This window comes from Pan paniscus, chromosome 20, assembly GCF_029289425.2.
Source record: "Pan paniscus chromosome 20, NHGRI_mPanPan1-v2.0_pri, whole genome shotgun sequence".
NCBI classification, from domain to species: domain Eukaryota; kingdom Metazoa; phylum Chordata; class Mammalia; order Primates; family Hominidae; genus Pan; species Pan paniscus.
Window position 1 is genome coordinate 21,483,655 of NC_073269.2, and position 17,107 is coordinate 21,500,761.

The following is a 17,107-nucleotide window of genomic DNA, read 5'->3' on the forward strand; positions in this document are numbered from 1 at the left end:
TCCACTGACTGCAGTACATAGAGGCCCGCAATCCACTCCACAGCTGATTGCTCTCAATAGTGCTCAAGTGCTCTTCAGGCTAGAGCAGCCTACTTTTATTTTCATTTTTTTACAGTTTAATTGAAAAGACAATGGAGCATAGGGGAAAACAAACCAACCCATTCCCCCTGCCCCAACCAACACAATGCTTCCATTTTACCCCAAGTTCTAGTTCTTTAGGCATCCAGCCTATCCAGATGCCTGAGTCACAAAACCACTCCTTTCCCCCTCATGGTAAGGCCTGCCCATTTTTCTATAGAGCCTTCAGAATCACGCTTTCGGCTATAGGCTATTTGACTCTGTGGATGCACCATGATTCTGAAGCTTCTCCCATGCTGTTTAAAAATAAACTTCATTTAAAAAAAAAAAAAGAAGTAAATGGAGACAAGGTCTTGTTATGTTGGTCAGTCTGGTCTTGAACTCCTTGCCTCAAGTGATCTTGCCACCTTGGCCTCCCAAAGTGTTGGGATTACAGGCGTGAGCCACCAAGCTCAGCCTGTAAATAAACTTCCAAGAGTAAAATTACTGGGTCACAGGACATGAGCATGTCTATGCCTCTTGCTACATAAATAGTTTCCAAGAGGGTGACAGTGGCTCTGAGCTCCTGCCAACAGGGTGATGCAGGTTGTTGGGGGTGGGGTAGGAGATAGGCCGGGAGAGATAAAACAGCAACGGGCTGGCTTAACATCCAGTCTTGATTACCCGCCAAGGCCATTCTGCCCACATGTTTTTGTGCAAGGTATATGTTCCAGGTATCAATTACGTCAACATTTTTCTGTCCAGTAAAATCTTGGAGATCTTATGATTATGATTACTTTTTGTGTGTTTGGTTTTTTTCTTGAGACAGGGTCTCGCTCTGTCACCCAAGCTGGAATGCAGTAGCGTGATCTTGGCTCACCCTAGCCTCAGCCTACACAGCTCAAGCGATCCTCCCACCTCAGCCTCCCGAGTAGCTGGGACTACAGGCACATGCCACCAGCCCCACCTAATGTTTGTGATTTCTACTACAGACAAGGTGTCACTATGTTGCCAAGGTTGGTCTCAAACTCCTTGCCTCAAGCGATCCTCCCACCTCGGTCTCCCAAAGTGCTGGGATTACAGGCTGGAGCCACCATGCCTAGCCACAACTGTTGATTCTAAAGTATGTCTCTACACAGGAAGAATATTGGCTATTGCTTCTGAAAGGCAGCTTCATGTGCACAAAGTTGTATTTTGATCATCTCCACCTGCAACTGCAGCACAGAGAGATTTGGAAAAGTACAGGCAGCTTTTAAACCTGCTTGTGAATTTCAGCCTAAGCACCTCTTCCAAGGAAGAGGCTCTGGACACCCTGACGTCTGAGATTTTGTTCTACAACCAATTTCTTCCTGTTTTCCCCCGAGGGAGCATTTAGAAATGTGTAAATTATGCAATGTTGTCTTGTAACTGCTCCTTGCTGACACTAAAGGAAAGACTACCCTTGAAAAAAAACAGCATTTGTGAAAATCAAAGTTCAGTATCTACAAACTCATCTAGGGGTGTAATACCCCCTAGCTCCTGAAAAGTCGAGAAGGGGCTTATACATGTTTAGTACCTACTAGGTACTAAATTTCCTTTCAGGCACTGTTTACCTTTAGTAGGATAGGGACGTCCTCACTTTATAGAGAGTATTAATAGCACTGATAAATATTTGATGTGATTTGTCCAAGGACATACAACTTGGAGACAGAGCTGTAGAGATTCGAATCCAGGTCTAATTCCCAAACTCTTACATATTAAATACTTTTCTTTCTTTCCATCTTTCTTTCTTTGGGAGGAGGGGAGAGGAAGCTTAGAGGATTTCTAGTTGATTGTTAAACCTATTCATCAACCTACTCATAAGAAATGAAAAGCCTCCCTTCTCCACAAGAAAAGACCTCATCAACTGGAGCTGACATGGCTCAAAGGCTCTAGAGATGTCAGAGGCCGTGTCTGGCTGGGGAAGGGACACGGGATCCTCTGCACTCCACAACAGCTCAGGCACAAACTCCCCCACTTCCGAGGTGGAAAAAGACAGCAGAGTCCCCAGCTCTCTACCCAAGGCGCTTGACGGGCACTGTCTAGGTGGCACTGGCTTCACATGCATCCCCCTTCCCTCTACAGTGGGCAGCAGTGTTATCTCCGGATGAAAGCAAAGGATCTGAGGGCAGAAGGAGTCGGGCTCACAGCTGTGCAGTGCCAGCGACCTAACCTCACTATGCTTCAGTTTCCTGAATTAGCCCATCTATAAAACGGGATAATTCTTAGCACAGAGTGAGCACACAGTAAGAGTTGATGCTGCTGTCCTTGCAACCATTTCTGTTATGGCCCCAGGATAAAGTCCTTATAGTCCCTTATAGATTTTCACCAAAGGATGTCGAGCCCTTGGTTTGTGAAGTGGGACTGGTAACTAGATTCAATGAGATCCATGCCCTGGGCTTGGTGACAGAATCAATGATGGAGTTAAAATCCTCACTTCCCCCCTTCCAACCGCATGGCCTCAGGAAGACAACATCCCAAACTCATCTGTCACAGGAAGACAGTACCAGCATCTTCATGATCAGGGTGACTAAATGGAGGCTAGGCATTGTGCCAGGCTCTCAACATACCTCAAGCCCCACAGGATGGTATCACCAGGTGATGGCAACGCCAGCTCCATGTCACAAGTAAAAAGACTGAGGCTCGGAGACATTAAGTGATCTGCTCCAAGGTCACCAAAGTAGAAGCAGCTGAGAAGGACCTGAAGCCTTCCAGCTAAGGTCCAGAAGCTGTGCTAAGGGTAGTGTCTGGCCCGGCGCACGGTCTCACACCTGTAATTCCAGCACTCTGGGAGGCCGAAGCAGGCAGATGGCTTGAGCTCAGGAATTTGAGACCAGCCTGGGCAACATGGTGAAACCCCAACTCTACAAAAATTACAAAAAATTAGCTGGGTGTGGTAGCGTGTGCCTGTAGTCTCAGCTACTCAGAAGGCTGAGGTAGGAGGATCACTTGAGCCGGGGACGTAGAGGTTGCAGTGAGCCGATTGTGCCACTGCACTCCAGCCTGGGTGACAGAGTAAGACCCCATTTCAAAATAAAATAAAATAAAATAAAAAGGTGGGGGGTGGGTGGGGAGTGTCTGCCCAGGCCTGGAGGGAGGAGGCACGTGCAGGCTCATGTGGGCCTGAGGGGTTCACCAGGCCACTGGGTCCTGTCGACCACTTCTGGAATCCCCAAACCTAACAGAACTGAGCGATACACACAGGACAGGCTCAGCGCCTGGGTGCAGACCATGCCAGTATGGCTCCAACAGACCCCTCGAACCATGGGAGGAATCCAAAGGGCTGAAGGTTGGAGAGAGCCAAGTAACCATCACAGGAAGGGGGCTTCCTCCAGGGGTCTGGCCAAATCCAGCCGCAGCCACCTCAACCCCAATACTAATCAGCTAAATGACTAAGCCCCACTAAGCCTGAATTCTTACCCCCAAGCCCAACTGGGTCCTCCCAGGTTAGGCAATGCTACTTCTGTAATCTGAAGTCAGAAATGGACCCACATCCATCTGTAAACTGGTCACTGGCCCTAACAGAATGAATGGCTCTCTAAATACCAGCAAGAAAACAACCAACCAGTCTTTGCTTCAAGGGCAATGGGGGTGGGGGAAATGACAGGCAAGTCAGACCGGTTACAGGAGGCACTGCGGGAAAGATCAGACCAGGATGCCTGGAATAGTCAGAAGACAGGGCTGCTTATGGAGGCTCTGGACCCTGAGACCAGAGAGGCAAGGAGGGAGAGAGGGCAGGTGATCAGGTGGGGTGCACAAAAAGGTCAGGAGCTGACTGATGAGCAGCTGAGCATGGCTGGAGCAGGAGAGGAATAAGAAGGGCTACCTGACCCAGAGCCTGGGGCACAATGTGCTCAGATGATTCTTTACTGACTCTCTCAGTTGCAAGTGAGGGAAAAGTCAGCTCAAATGGGTTTTATCAAGAAAGGAAACCATAGGCTCACTTAGCTTAAAAGTTTGGGGCAGCCAGGCGTGGGGACTCACGCCTGTCATTCATCCCAGCACTTTGGGAGGCCAAGGTGGGTGGATCACCTGAGGTCAGGAGTTCCAGACCAGCCTGGGCAACATGACAAAACCCCGTTTCTACTAAAAATACAAAATTAGCTGGGCGTGGTGGCAGGCGCCTGTAATCCCAGCAACTTGGGAGGCTGAGGCAGGAGAACTGCTTGAAACCAGGAGGCAGAGGTTGCAATGAACTGAGATTGCGCCATTGCACTCCAGCCTGGGAGGCAGAGCAAGACTCCATCTCTGGGAAGAAAAAAAAAAAAAAAGTTTAGGACAGGCTTCACCTCAGCCAGCCAAGCCACAAGGTCTTAGTCCTCTCCACTCCTCTGACCAGGTCTTAATCCTGGACAGGCTGCCTCCAGGCAGCAAACCCCAGCAGAAAACAGCTCACATCCTCTTCCATTCAAGTCTCCCCAACCTACTCCAGCAAAGTGCTACAACTTTCACAGGCTCTGATTGGGTCACAGGTCTGTCTCTGAACCAATCACTGCCCAGGAAGATGCAGCCCCATGACTGGCCAGTCCTACCTACATTACTAACCATCCAATGGGCATGGACTGGAGAGAGGAAGGGGCAGCTCTCAGGAAAACGAGGATGCAGAGACCAGGAGGAAGGCCATGGGAGCTAGATGGGCTCTCTACCACCAAGCCTGTGTATTATTAGGTAGCATGCATGTGAGCACCCAGGATGCTTCAGGCACAGGGCCATGTTCCATTCTTAAAAGCCTTCCTATGCAGCATTTTTTACATCTTTCTGGAAAAACAAAGGCTGCAAACCTAACCTTGTCGAAGGTTGCAAGGTGAATGGCAGAGTCAATGGTTCCAACTCCATTCTGCTTAAGTCCTCCACCCAGGAGAAAGACTGTCTTCTCCACTATATGCCACCTAAAGAGCTGAGACTCTATCCAGCCAGCAACACGACACCACCAGAAAAGTCAAACATCCCTATCTGTTTTCAGACACACAGAGGCAGGAGACTGACTAGGACACTGCTGCACTAGACCCCCTGGAGGTCCAGCTTGCAGGAAGAAGGACTCCAGGATGGCCCTAAGGTGGTCTACAGAGCAGTAGATCATGGCACCACCAACAGACACAGCACAGCATGACAAAGGCAGAGATGAAGAAGGTGTATCCACTTTGGAGTGGGCTGTCTAGACATCCAGGCACAGGAGAGAGCAAGTGTCCAGGTGCCAAGGAAGCTGTGGCTCTGAGACTACCTGGGGAAAGTCTTAAGGGCCGAAGACCGTGAGCAGTGCTACACAAAGCCAAAACGCTTAGGGGGAGCAGGCACCACTGGAAGGGGTTGTGTAGAGAAAAAAGAGACCAATGCAGCAAGGGGCAAGGGAACCAGGTAGGCAGACACCCCCCAACTGCTAGGCCTTGTCATTCATTCCAAGTGCCCATGGTGAGCACAGAGAACAGCGCCCTAAAGAGAAGACAACCTGGCGTGACAAACACAACAGGCATCCTTGTGCCCAAGGACAGCTCATCTTCCTAAACAGATGATGCCACTTCCTACTTCCCAACTTGAGGGAGCCCACCACCCGACCAGATAGGAAACCGTGTTCGCAGTGCTCTCAACACAGAAGAATCATCACCAGGGTGATGAGAAGGTGCCCACTCGGTCACACCCCTAACTCCTTGTTGGGCTGACAGCGTGTCCAGAGAGGCAATGCACAAGTCTTCCACATACCATCCAGCACAAATACCACCTGCCAACTACACCAGAACACCTAACGTGCCCCCTCCCCATTCCAGGCCAGGGTTTTCACCATTTTCCTTCAGGTACACAGGGCTGCAGCAGCCTGGGGGCACATGCTGTTTCTGTCTGCACAAAAGGCCCTGCTCCTTCGGAAACACCTCCCCGACTTACTGTGGGCACTGCCACTTTCTTACAAGACCCTCCCATGGCACCCCAAACCAAGCCAGAGTGTGTCTCCTGAAGTTTCCGGAACTGGAAACTAGAAAGTAACTCCTGTCTACAATAGGTCAAACTCAGGAGCTGCTGCCTTTCCCAACACATGAAGCAGCCCATCCACAAGACAGGCGGACACACAGACACACACACATAGTGCGGAGGACCAGAAACAGAAAAGATTCCCTCTCCTTTCTCTCCACCCCAATTTCAATCCCAAACAGCACTTATTTAAGCTCAGCTCAGTGTTTAAAGGAGGCAAAAAGCTGGGGAGCAAATGCGGAGGAGCTCACAGGAGAGCAGTGCTGAAGTTTTCCTGGGAGAAGACAGGCTCCTCATTCAGAGGCCCACAAGTTCAGGCACTTGCTTGCCCACCAACCATCAAGGTGAGAAATGAAATGCTTGAGAAGCTCCCTTAAGGCAGAAGTGAAGGTGGAATACCCATTCACAAAACTTTCCCTCACAGACGAGCTGAGACTTAACATGTAGCCCATTTCCGTCACTGCCAGGCAAAAGGGGGAGCAGACACCAACATCAGGTGCTTACTGAGAGCCCCCCCAGAAACACAAGGTGGGGTTGGGGAAATGGAGGCTGCAAAAGAAAGATCACTTGACTCTACCCCTCTCCATTAACCGAAGGGGAAGAAGCCAGGCCAGGAAACACAGGTACGAGTTTCTGGTTACCCAGAGGGGAGGCACAGATGAGAGGAAACAGGCAGGACAATCAGACCCAACAGATCTCCCAGCCTCTGCCCAGGGTCCACAAATTCAGAGAAGCTACAGGAGGGGCCACAGCTCTTGCCTGGGTCACAGCACAGTCTCCTCATGACCGCAGGAGGCCTGGTGGGGTTCAGGCCACCTGGACCGCACCACCTCCCTCAGCAATGGGCTCCATTCCAGGCAGTGACTGAAGCACCAGGAGAGACTGTTAAGACAGGGAGGAAAAAACAGCACCATTCAAGACTCTCTCCAGCCCAGGACAGGATCTGAAGCTGCAGCTGGCCAGCACCTGCACTCGGACAGCGTGACAGCGAGGTCCCCAAGGGTGACTACAGGCAAATGCAGAGTCTGTGGTTTAACCAGAGCAAGAAGGTACTCACAACTCCACGCGGTGACCTCACACCAGCCAAACCACCCTGTTGCTACTCTGGACCTTACATTTCCCATTTTTTTCCCCAAAAACTCCCATTTTGCCTTCTGGAGCCAAGGCCCAACTATTTGGCGGTCACATTAGGAGAGGTGATGACATCAGTGCACATCCATGGACACTGGATCCACTATTCTTCTCCCGTTAACAGGACCTTGATGTCTCCTGGGAACATCCCCTCTATTGTGGGACTGTTTGGGTGGAACCCACACCAGATTCAGGGGTAAGCCAATCAACTAATTCAATCAAACTGCTAATCCAATCAAAGCTCAGAGAAGGCATAAGGAAACGTTTGGTGGGGCTTCCAGCAAAGAGTCGGGAGTTCGGTGAGGGAAAATCCTGAAACTGCTGGGATGGAGAGGAAGACACCCTACTGTGTGAAGGCAACACTGCAAAAGAGGGAGACAGAAAAACCAGGTCCTCACCTGACCGCAGACTTGCCTTTGGGCCTGCATGACCATCAGCCCCTTTGTGTCTAGGCTCCTGCCACCAGCACAGTGCTAACCTCCCTCTAGGGCTGGACAGGCCACAGAATTAGTATAGGAAGTAAAGACAGGTGCTGTGCAGGCAACCAATTAACACGGAAGGAAACAATGTGAACCAATGACCACCCAAAAGGATAAAACTGTTCTTATTTTATATCCCTTCACATCAGTATCACGGGTCTCCCACTGACAGCACTGAAAAGCCAGCTTGCTGACTGCTTGCCTAGGCACCATGCAAGATGCACCTGGGAGGCGAATGGAGTTGGGCAGCATCTATTAAGGGTTCTGGAGGGCTGGCCTGCAGAACAGGAGAGCCGTTAGCTACCATGGTAACTACCACATCACCCTGGGGGGAACGAGGATGTGGCCACCTCTCCATGCCTAACTCAAGCTGGGCCAGGAACCTGATGACTAGAACAGGGGACATCAAAACAAGTCATCAAGGGGATAAGAAGAACTTAAACCCAGTGCGTGCAGGGGGCTGCCCAGAGAGCCAATGTGACCAGGAGTGTGGGTGGGAAACAGAAGAGTGCACTACCGTGCTGAAGGCACAAGCAGGCAGTGGGGCTGCCAGGGCCTGGGAGTGCTGCCAGCCCACTGGGCTCTCGGTGTGGGCCACGGGTCACACCCACCTGAGTCCTCCCAGTAACTCACCCACTGCTGATGCCTGCACCACAGAACCCCCACCAGAGTCAAGGCCAGCCACAGCCAACGCCCTACAAAACCATGCTGTGAACCCAGCACACGAATACCCGAGTCTCCACAGCAGCCACGAGGCTGACCCACCACAGGGTGTGGCCTGGACAAAGCAGCACCCTACTTTCTCACCATAGCAAATGAAAATCTGGGGGGATGTGTGTCCAGGAATGCCATGTTTTGTCACATGACCAAAAAAGGCCAAAGGATCGCTGGGGACCCAGGCTTCACAGATGAAGTGACATTTGAACAGTGTCTAGGGACCATGGACAGGCAGAAATCTAAGATCAAGCACCGCCTTCTCTATTAGGGTGAAAAATACCAGACAAGAAAGAGAGGAAAACACACCTCACACCCCTTCCTCAGCCAGTTCCAGAGAAAGCACAGAGCATTTTAGTGACCACTGTCCTCCCAGTCTGGCATAAGAGCAGTGCACAGATGAATCCAGCATAAACAGCTGGACCCAGGCAAGAAAGGGGAGTGCCTGCGCAGCACGTGCCCACTGGCCTCTCACATGACAAGGGAGGCAGCCAGCAGGTGGGTGTGTTCCAACCCCAGCCTCATCCCACCTAGCCTCCTTCCAGCTGTGTCCGCTGAGCCTCAGTTTCCTCACTAGTACCTGCCTCCTGTTTAATCTACACCTGCTATGAAGATTAAATGTGTTTTGAATGCAGGTGAAGTGCTGAAAACTGCTGGCACCTAGGACCTGCTCAGTAACGCTGACAGCCATTCCCAAAACTGGCCCTGTTTACAGTGAGAGCACCAAGCATTTGGGCACCCACGTGCTGTGGCAGTTCTAGACACTAAGGGAGCAACACCTGCTCTCCTACTTGGGCACTTCACAATCACATGGAAAATGTAACCAACAAGACCTGTTATCAGCAGGAATATAAGGTGTTAAAATGATGAATGGTTCCTGAGGGAGACGGTCTTGGATTAAGCCAGGTAAGGTTTCAGAAAAGGGAGGCAGTAGGGATGACAGGAGGCTCCCAACTGGAGGCAGCACAAAGGTCAAATTCCAGGTGTCACACACATACAGGTAAGGCCTGCTCTCAGAGTTACACTGATGCTGTTTTGATGACAAGACAGAACTTCATTTCGAAGCATGACTGGATTAGAAGTAGGTTCTGTCCTCGAATTTTCTTTAAAACAGTTACTCAAAGCACACCTGTTGTTATGTGAAGCTTCCAGAAGGTTTCTGATGATAAAAATGAACCCTCATACTCAAAAAGCTTTGGAGCCACTAGGCTAGAGGAATTTAAAGGGGGAAAAGTTGTAGGAACTGGGAAGGAATGGAATTCAAAATGTAACATGTGAAAACACTTCAAGTTTGCAAGGGTACACCTTGGAAGACGCAATGGAGTTCAGCTTCCATGCTGGGCACCACCGATGTGGGAAGCGGAAGACTGTCGTAGTTAAGCCCTCTGACATCAGAACCACCCAGTGATGGATTCAGACCCAAGGCTTCTGGTTCCCTTGTCTGCAATACCAGACAAATCGGTGAATCTCTCCTAGCCCCTAAAATGAAGATGAAGCACCTACCCTAGAAGTAATTCAGAGAAGCAACGAGACACTCCACACAGTAGCGTCTGGCACTGTGTAAGTGCTCAGTAAACAGCGGCTGTTCGTCTTGCAGCCTCTGCTGCCCAACAGAGACTGCTGCTGGCACACAGGAGACCGAGCCTAACTCTGCATGCAGGGGAAACCTGATGAGCCCCCTGACGTTTTCCAAGATTCATTTTCCTGCAGTGGATGAACCCAGGAAACTTTGCTGCAGTCCCAGTAACATCCAAAGGTCTTTAACCCCAATTGCTTGGCAATCCTTGGGATGTGAGTTCCCAGAGGGCTGCTGGTACTTCACCTGACATGACCCCTCTCCTTTTGAATAGGCTCCACAGAGAATCGCAGAACCTCCCGGTACTTGGATGGTCACAGAATCCAAAGGCCTATACACAGAATCCAAGGGCCTGGGTATGTCCACATAGCCACCTCACAGTGCCCCCAGACTGTGTTAAGCCAGCTCTGACAATAATCCACCACTTCCCTAAGCACATCACAGAACTCTCACCTTCCCCACCCTAGGCTTGCCTCCAAAAGCCACACAGAGCAAATCTAATCCAGAGGGTACACCACCACCCCAAATACTGAAAACCAGTGCCATGTAATGCTACCCCAAGGCCCTTCCCATTTTCTCAAGCCCAGACACCCCAACCATACCCACAGACACAGCTCGACATCTGCCTGTGCCCCATCCCACAGCAGAGAGGGAAAACTGTGCAATAATTTGCCGACTGTTCCTTCCAGCTCTGTTCCCTTCATGCCAGAGACAACGCAAGAAGAGCCTGCCTGCCTGACTACAGAACTTATTCTGAAAACCTGGATGATAGAATATATTTAAGAAAGCCATCTCATATTCTTAAGAATTCTCAACTGTTTTCAAATAAGGCATGGGGAGAACTGTTCCATTTGGACTTGAGACCTGCGGCACCATCAGGCCATCCCTGACTGCCGAGCCCACATGCCACGGCACCCCACCCAAGCTCGTTCATGACCATGCTCTATCTGCCCTTCTCCCTATGAGGCGCCAAGCCCCTTGGGCACAGGGGCTGAGCATCTTCAGGTCTGTACCCTCTACACCCAGCACACGAGCACTTGCTAATCAGTTAGTGACTGAAATGTAACTGCAGTGCCTCCCAAGGCATGGAATGTATTCAGAGAAGACCTTTAAATACAGCATGTAGAATTATCGGTATGTCTTTCTTACTCAGGAAATGCTTCCCGGTTCAGGGAATCCCGATGGCAAATCCACACCCTGCTCTAAGAGTGAAAAGCGGCTGTTTTGGAAGGTGCTCCAAGCATGGGTGCTAGCGAGACCACACTGGAATGAAATGTGCTGCCTCTCCTTTACTCACTGTGCCACAAACTTGGCCACCCATTCTGACAACCAGCTCCTGGTCCCCAAAGGAACCAGGCAGACGTGGGACAGCCTACCACTAGGAATACAAAGGAAAAGCACAACGTGCAGTAACAAAGCACCCAGTTTCCAGAAGGAGATAATAGTGGGGGAGTGGCCAGGGGACCCCTCCCGCTGGACTGGAGTCACCTGGAGTCAGCCTGGTTAAACTAGAGCTCCATCTGAGAAGATACTCGCAGACCCCAAAACCAAGAAAAGGAAAGCCAAGTGTCCTCCTTCACCTAAGAGAGCTTGGCGCCCTTAAGGTACATGTCCTATCTTACACAGCTGCCCAGGGGCTGACGTGACCATGGTGCCTTTTTACATCTGTATCCAGAACAAAGCCCCTGACCACATGCTGGTCTTGGACAGTCCTCCAGGGCTCTGGGACCTCCAACCAGGACAACATATTCTGAGGACCACCCAGAAACCTCAGTGAGGAGAGACTGTAAAGTCCACTTTCTCCTGAGGGACAGAATGAGTCAAAGACAAGGACATACACCTGTGTCACAGGTGATACTTGCTACCTTTCCATTTCCCGAAGTCAGAGAACACCACGCTGCTCCTCTCCTGTGTCCTGGCCACAATATACAGAGTAAAGACAGGAGAGTCCCTGAATCTGGGCAATTGTGGATCAGGTGGCATTTACATGTTTGGGTTTAGGGTCCTTTACTATTTTGGATAGGGTCAGAATCAAGAGTCCTCATTTTGCAATTTACACCATTCTGCTTTTCTGCAGAATAAATGGCATTTTAAGTTAATATCAAAAGTGCTGTAATGTTGAAGTAGAGAGCAAACTGGTCACACAGATTCATGAAAAGTTCCACATCGGTTGCTAGTTGCCACACCGTGGTCTGGCCCAGGTTTCTGTCTGTGACAGAGACCTTAAGATGTTCACGGGACAGGCTATCTCATATCACCACCCTGTTAGATGTAACATAGGTAAATCCAGCCCCAATCTGTAATCTCACATACACTTGTAGGGGACGTTACAGGATCCTCACACGTTTTCTTACCAGCTCAAAAATGCTGCCCCCTCGTGCCTCTTCTTGGAGCCATCTCTCCAACTTTCAAGGCAGCGTGGTGGTGTTCAGAGTTGAAAGGACTCTAAGGACTGTCACTTAATGACTCTGGGTAAGTCCCTAACTTTGGTTCCACCACCTCCCATTAAGTCAGTAAGAAACAAAAGCATTTTGTCCTCTGCTTGCCCCTGGAGACACCCACTGAGCAGCACCTATTACCTGATGCTGCTGGCTTCTGCACCTGCAAAAGGGGAGACTGGCTCCCCCACTCACAAGGCTGTTGGGAAGAAGCAGAACTCTCTGACAGGGTGCCACACAAACTAACAAAGCATACACCTTGGTTTAGAATTTTGTTAGGTAAGAAACTTCACACAATGTACCTTGCAAAGATATATTAAAAAAAAAAACCCTTCTAGAACAATTGACATTAGTCTCTGCTGTCCCTTCTAGGATCTGAACTTAGATCTGGAAGGAGCTTTATGGGGTGCATACACCAGTTCCCAATCCCACCCTGTGGACAAGAAATCTGCAGGCAAACCAAGGTAAGCAACATCCAACCTTCCAATTCTTAGGTGGGAAAATGATCTTTCTTGCTGTGTCTCTCTGCAGAGTGCCTCGGTCACCTCTCCCTTGGTCTCTGTTGCCTGAAGAGCTGTGAAAAAGAAAGCAGCTCCCAAGGACGTTTCCCGCTCAGAGCCTGGCAGCTGGAGGCACTGACACACGCGGCCAGGGCTAGTTCAAGTCCCTCTTTGCTGCGGGACCTTCTCAGGCCTCTCCCTGGTCTGAACACAGGGCATTCACCTGCAGCTAGCAAGCCCTGCCCTGTGCGGTTATTTTACTTGCCATGAGGATGCAGTACACTGTCTACTATTCGTCGGACCTTTCCTCTAAAAGCTAAGTTTGTTAATCATCACTTAACATCTGTGTTCCTCACAGTTCTACTGAGTAGCGTCTCAAGCCACCTGTGATTCTTCCACTCTCCAAAGTTCTGCATTAGAATATTCCACGACTGAACTCTTGGGCATAAAGCAGTCACAAAGGCTTCTTGGTAAAATGGGGCTCAAATGTAGCTCCTCAGGCACAGGTCCAAGATGGATGCTAGGGTTCAGTCAGTTTAAGCAGCAGGTAGAAAGTGTGCCTAATGCTTCTGCTCTAGAGGGAGAAGACAAGACAGGAAACATCCCCAAGAAGCTTGCGTGCTGCACAGGAAGATAAAGCTCATACCTCCACAAAACGAGTGTCCCAGGCAGATGGGAACCGAATCACCTGCTGAGGAGACTGCTCACTACGACTGCTGTGCGAGAGTAAGACACAGTCCTTCACTTTACCCACAATGCAGTGAGAGTAAGCTGGAACAATCATGCACACATTGCGCTTCGGAGAGATTTTCAACACCCTGGGGTGAAAGGGTGCACGACGAAAAGAAAAGCTCCGACTGCTCTGAAAAACTGTTAGTAGCCTTTTCAAAAGGAGAGTAGAGGATTTACTTTATTACTGAATTGGCAGAAATTATTAACTCTGAGCCTGCTGCTATAGGAATTCAAATGCATACTCCAGGGGCTAAAAGTGAGAGCACAGAAACTACTTTCCTCCTAAGAATTCCTTTGTCAAGGAGATGGTTGGTAAACACGACTTCGTCACTTCCCTAACTTTCCAGATACTTGTGGATATTAGGTCAGTTCCTGACACCGATTTTGCAAGCAATAGCTAAGTTTGTTAACCATAATTGCATGCCCATAAAGGTAAGCATTACATGACACAATTCTCTGCCGCTTCTCTCAGAAGAGGTTTAATTTTAGTGTTGGCTCTTCAACACTGTCCCCGTTTTTTTTTTTTCATGAGCATCTTAAATATGTGTCAACTAAATATCCAGTAGTGGAGTTCATCATTGGGCAGGACAGAGAGGAGAGAGCGGCACGCCGGCAGCACCTGTGCTGGAGCCACCTGCTCTCACCTGAGCCCACATTGATCCAAGAGAAACTGCAGACGCACTGACATGCCCGGCTCTCACCATCACCTCCGCCAGCAATCCTGTCCACCGCGGCTCTGTGTTTCTGCATGGTGTTTGCTCAAAGCAAACGGTCCTGTCAAATGGCCCATAACAGCGCTCAGAGGGTCAATCACAAAGGAGGCACTTTCCTGATTGTTCATAGTCAAGAAGATAACTTCCCAAATCCATCCACCCCATGTTAGTAGGACTCTGCCCAAGATCATCACTAAAGTCCCCGAAAATAAGCGGTATGAAATGCAAGTTCCATGCCAGCTAACATAACCAGGGACCTATATAGCATTTCTGCATGTGCTAAGACACACAAAACTAAGATTTGTTCCATCCTCCTTTCTTCTGCCTCAAGGAACCCTTTAGATTAGAACCTTATACAATACTGGAAACTGTGAGGTCACTGGAGTGACCTAATCTACAACACTGTGATCGCCTGTCAAAGTGCCGCCTGATCCCAAAGCTCTCTGAGGTGGCATTAAGGATCAGTGCTAATATCTCAGCAACCTCTCAGACTCTCCAGAAGGAAAGCGAGTGCGTGAAATTAAAAAAATTACCTTCCGGCTCCACAAAAGATGCACAAGTCACCAAGGCTATTTTTTTCATGTCACTAGTTTTATCCTCTAATATTTCAGTCTTAAAATTGCAGTGACACCAGTTACTGCAAAAAGGACATTCTAGAAGGTTTTATATAGCTTGTGCCCACTCCACCCCCAAAGTCATAACAAAAATGTACAATATAACATTTGTTAAAGACAATTACCATCAAGTCAATGTTAATGGGACCTGAATACCAGGGATAAGAGAAGTACTTATATCACAGCAACCAGAGCCTTCGAAAAAACTCATAACCCTTCAATCTTAACCAAAAATTGTATAAGCCAAAGTGAATTATTCCCAAAACATCATCAGAGTGAAGCATATTGCTAAGAGTAATCAGCCAAGCTCCTGTAAAAATGAAAGCAAAAACCCCTACGGTGAGAGAAACCTGAGTTACCTGGCCAAGCCAAAGATGATATTTTTCTTCCATTCACAGCACATTAAAAAGTGATCTCAATGGCCACTTCCTGGGAAGCAGGGCCTCCCCTCATACCTGGATGCTACTGCATCTTCCTACCGCCCTGCTCCTGCCGCGGGAAGAATGACCCCTACTGCCAAGAAACTCTTGGAGAAAATATGAGAATAGATCAGTCTTCCCACCCACCCCCTCACCCCCGCAACAACACACACACACACACACACACACACACACACACACACACACACACGGAAGGGGAGGGGGCGGTCCCTCCGCAAACAGTAGCCTCAGCAAAGGGGCACCCGAGGAAGCGACACTCTGGAGTTAACCCCGACAGTCTGGGTCAAAAACCATCAGGCTGAGACCCCCCAGGTGAGGGAAAGAGCCTACTGAAACAGAGCTCTTGGGTAAACGGGAGAGAAAAGTCCTCTTTAATTCACTACCTAAAAAATGGAGCTCTGGCTTGGTCAGAGACGCAATGGGTACTGAGGCCCAGAAAGGCAACAGGAAGGATCCCACCCTCCCCGAGATCATCTGTCGTCGGCAGCGACCCCAAGAGGGTTTTGGCAAAGGCGTGTCTAGTCACAGAAGGGAGACAGACTCTCCACGTACCCTGGGTACCCGGCCAGGGGCAAAACAGACTGGGGGTTCTCTCCGAAGCCAGGAAGGTGCTGCCAGCCGAGATGAGGGGGAAGAAGGACTTCCCTGATCACCCAGAAGGCCAAGACATGGGAGACATAGGTTCCCCGAGTCATACCCCGGACACCAGTTGCTTCACAGCCCTTCTCCCTCCCCTTCCCGCTCCGGGAGGGTTTCCCGGGGGTCTCGGGTCCCGGAGGGAGGGCGAGGCAGGGAAGCTTCGTCCAGAGCAGTGAGGGTCGTAGAGCTAGAGCAGAAAGGGAGGAAAAACTCTAGCCGCAGCCCCCCGTCTGCTTCCTCCGCCCAGGCCGCACGGAAGCCTCGGCCTCACGTACCGAGCGCTGCCGGGCTGCCCGACCTGCCCCCGGCCCGGGCCCGAGAAGTGAGAGGCAGGGATGGCAGCGGCCCTCGAGGGGAGGTGGGCGCCAGACGGGTCCCCCGAAGCCCGGTGGGCGAGGGGTACAGGAGAGGGGAAGGGTCCCGGGCCCATGCGGCCTCCGTCCCAGCTCGCGCGGCGGGTACTTACGTTGCTCTGGGGGTCGATGGCCTGCAGCAGCCGGTCCCTGATCTGCTGCGGAGACGCCGGAGCCGCTGTCATTGCCTGGGCGAGGCGGGGGGTTGCGGCCGGGCCAGCGGGCGGGCGGGCTGAGGCGGGGGACGGGGGTCACTCACTCGCCGGCCTCCGGGAGCCGGAGCCGCATGTTCCCCGCGGCGCCGGGGGGTTGGGGGCGCGCGGGGTGGCGGAGAGGGGAGCCGGGGCCGGGTCTCGGTCCCGGGCCGCCGCCGCCACCAAAGGAGGAGGAGGAGCCGCCGGAGCTGCCGCCGCTCGCTGCCGCCGCCTCGAGAACCAAACTCCAGTGAGCTGCCCCCGCGCGGAGTACTCTGGGTAGTCCGCGCCGCACGCAGCGTCGGCGCCACGCTGAGGAGGTTGGGAGATGGGGCGGGCGGAGACGCCAGGCCTGGGCGGGGCTGCCCGTGTGCCACGCCCCGCGCCTCCGCGCACGCGCGCGCAGGCGCACTCGTCCGCCCGTGACGCCCCGCCCAGCCGCCCGGCCTAGGCAGCCGTTGGGAGGAGGTTGGGCGGGGCAACGGCCCCCGTCCAGGTCACGGGGCGGGGCTTTCTGACGGAAGCGCGCGCGCAAAGAGTCCTTGAAC

At 51.2% G+C, this 17,107-nt stretch overlaps 1 protein-coding gene across 1 annotated transcript in view; it reads right to left on the bottom strand.

The window, feature by feature from the left end:
- MED26 (mediator complex subunit 26) overlaps positions 1-16,873 on the bottom strand; it is a 53,328-nt gene extending 36,455 nt beyond the window's left edge. The window contains exon 1 of the mRNA XM_034944663.3: positions 16,479-16,873. Coding sequence (XP_034800554.1) covers positions 16,479-16,550 — 72 coding nt within the window. The 5' untranslated portion in view covers positions 16,551-16,873. The remainder of the gene's footprint in view (positions 1-16,478) is intronic.
- Positions 16,874-17,107: the final 234 nt, after the last annotated feature.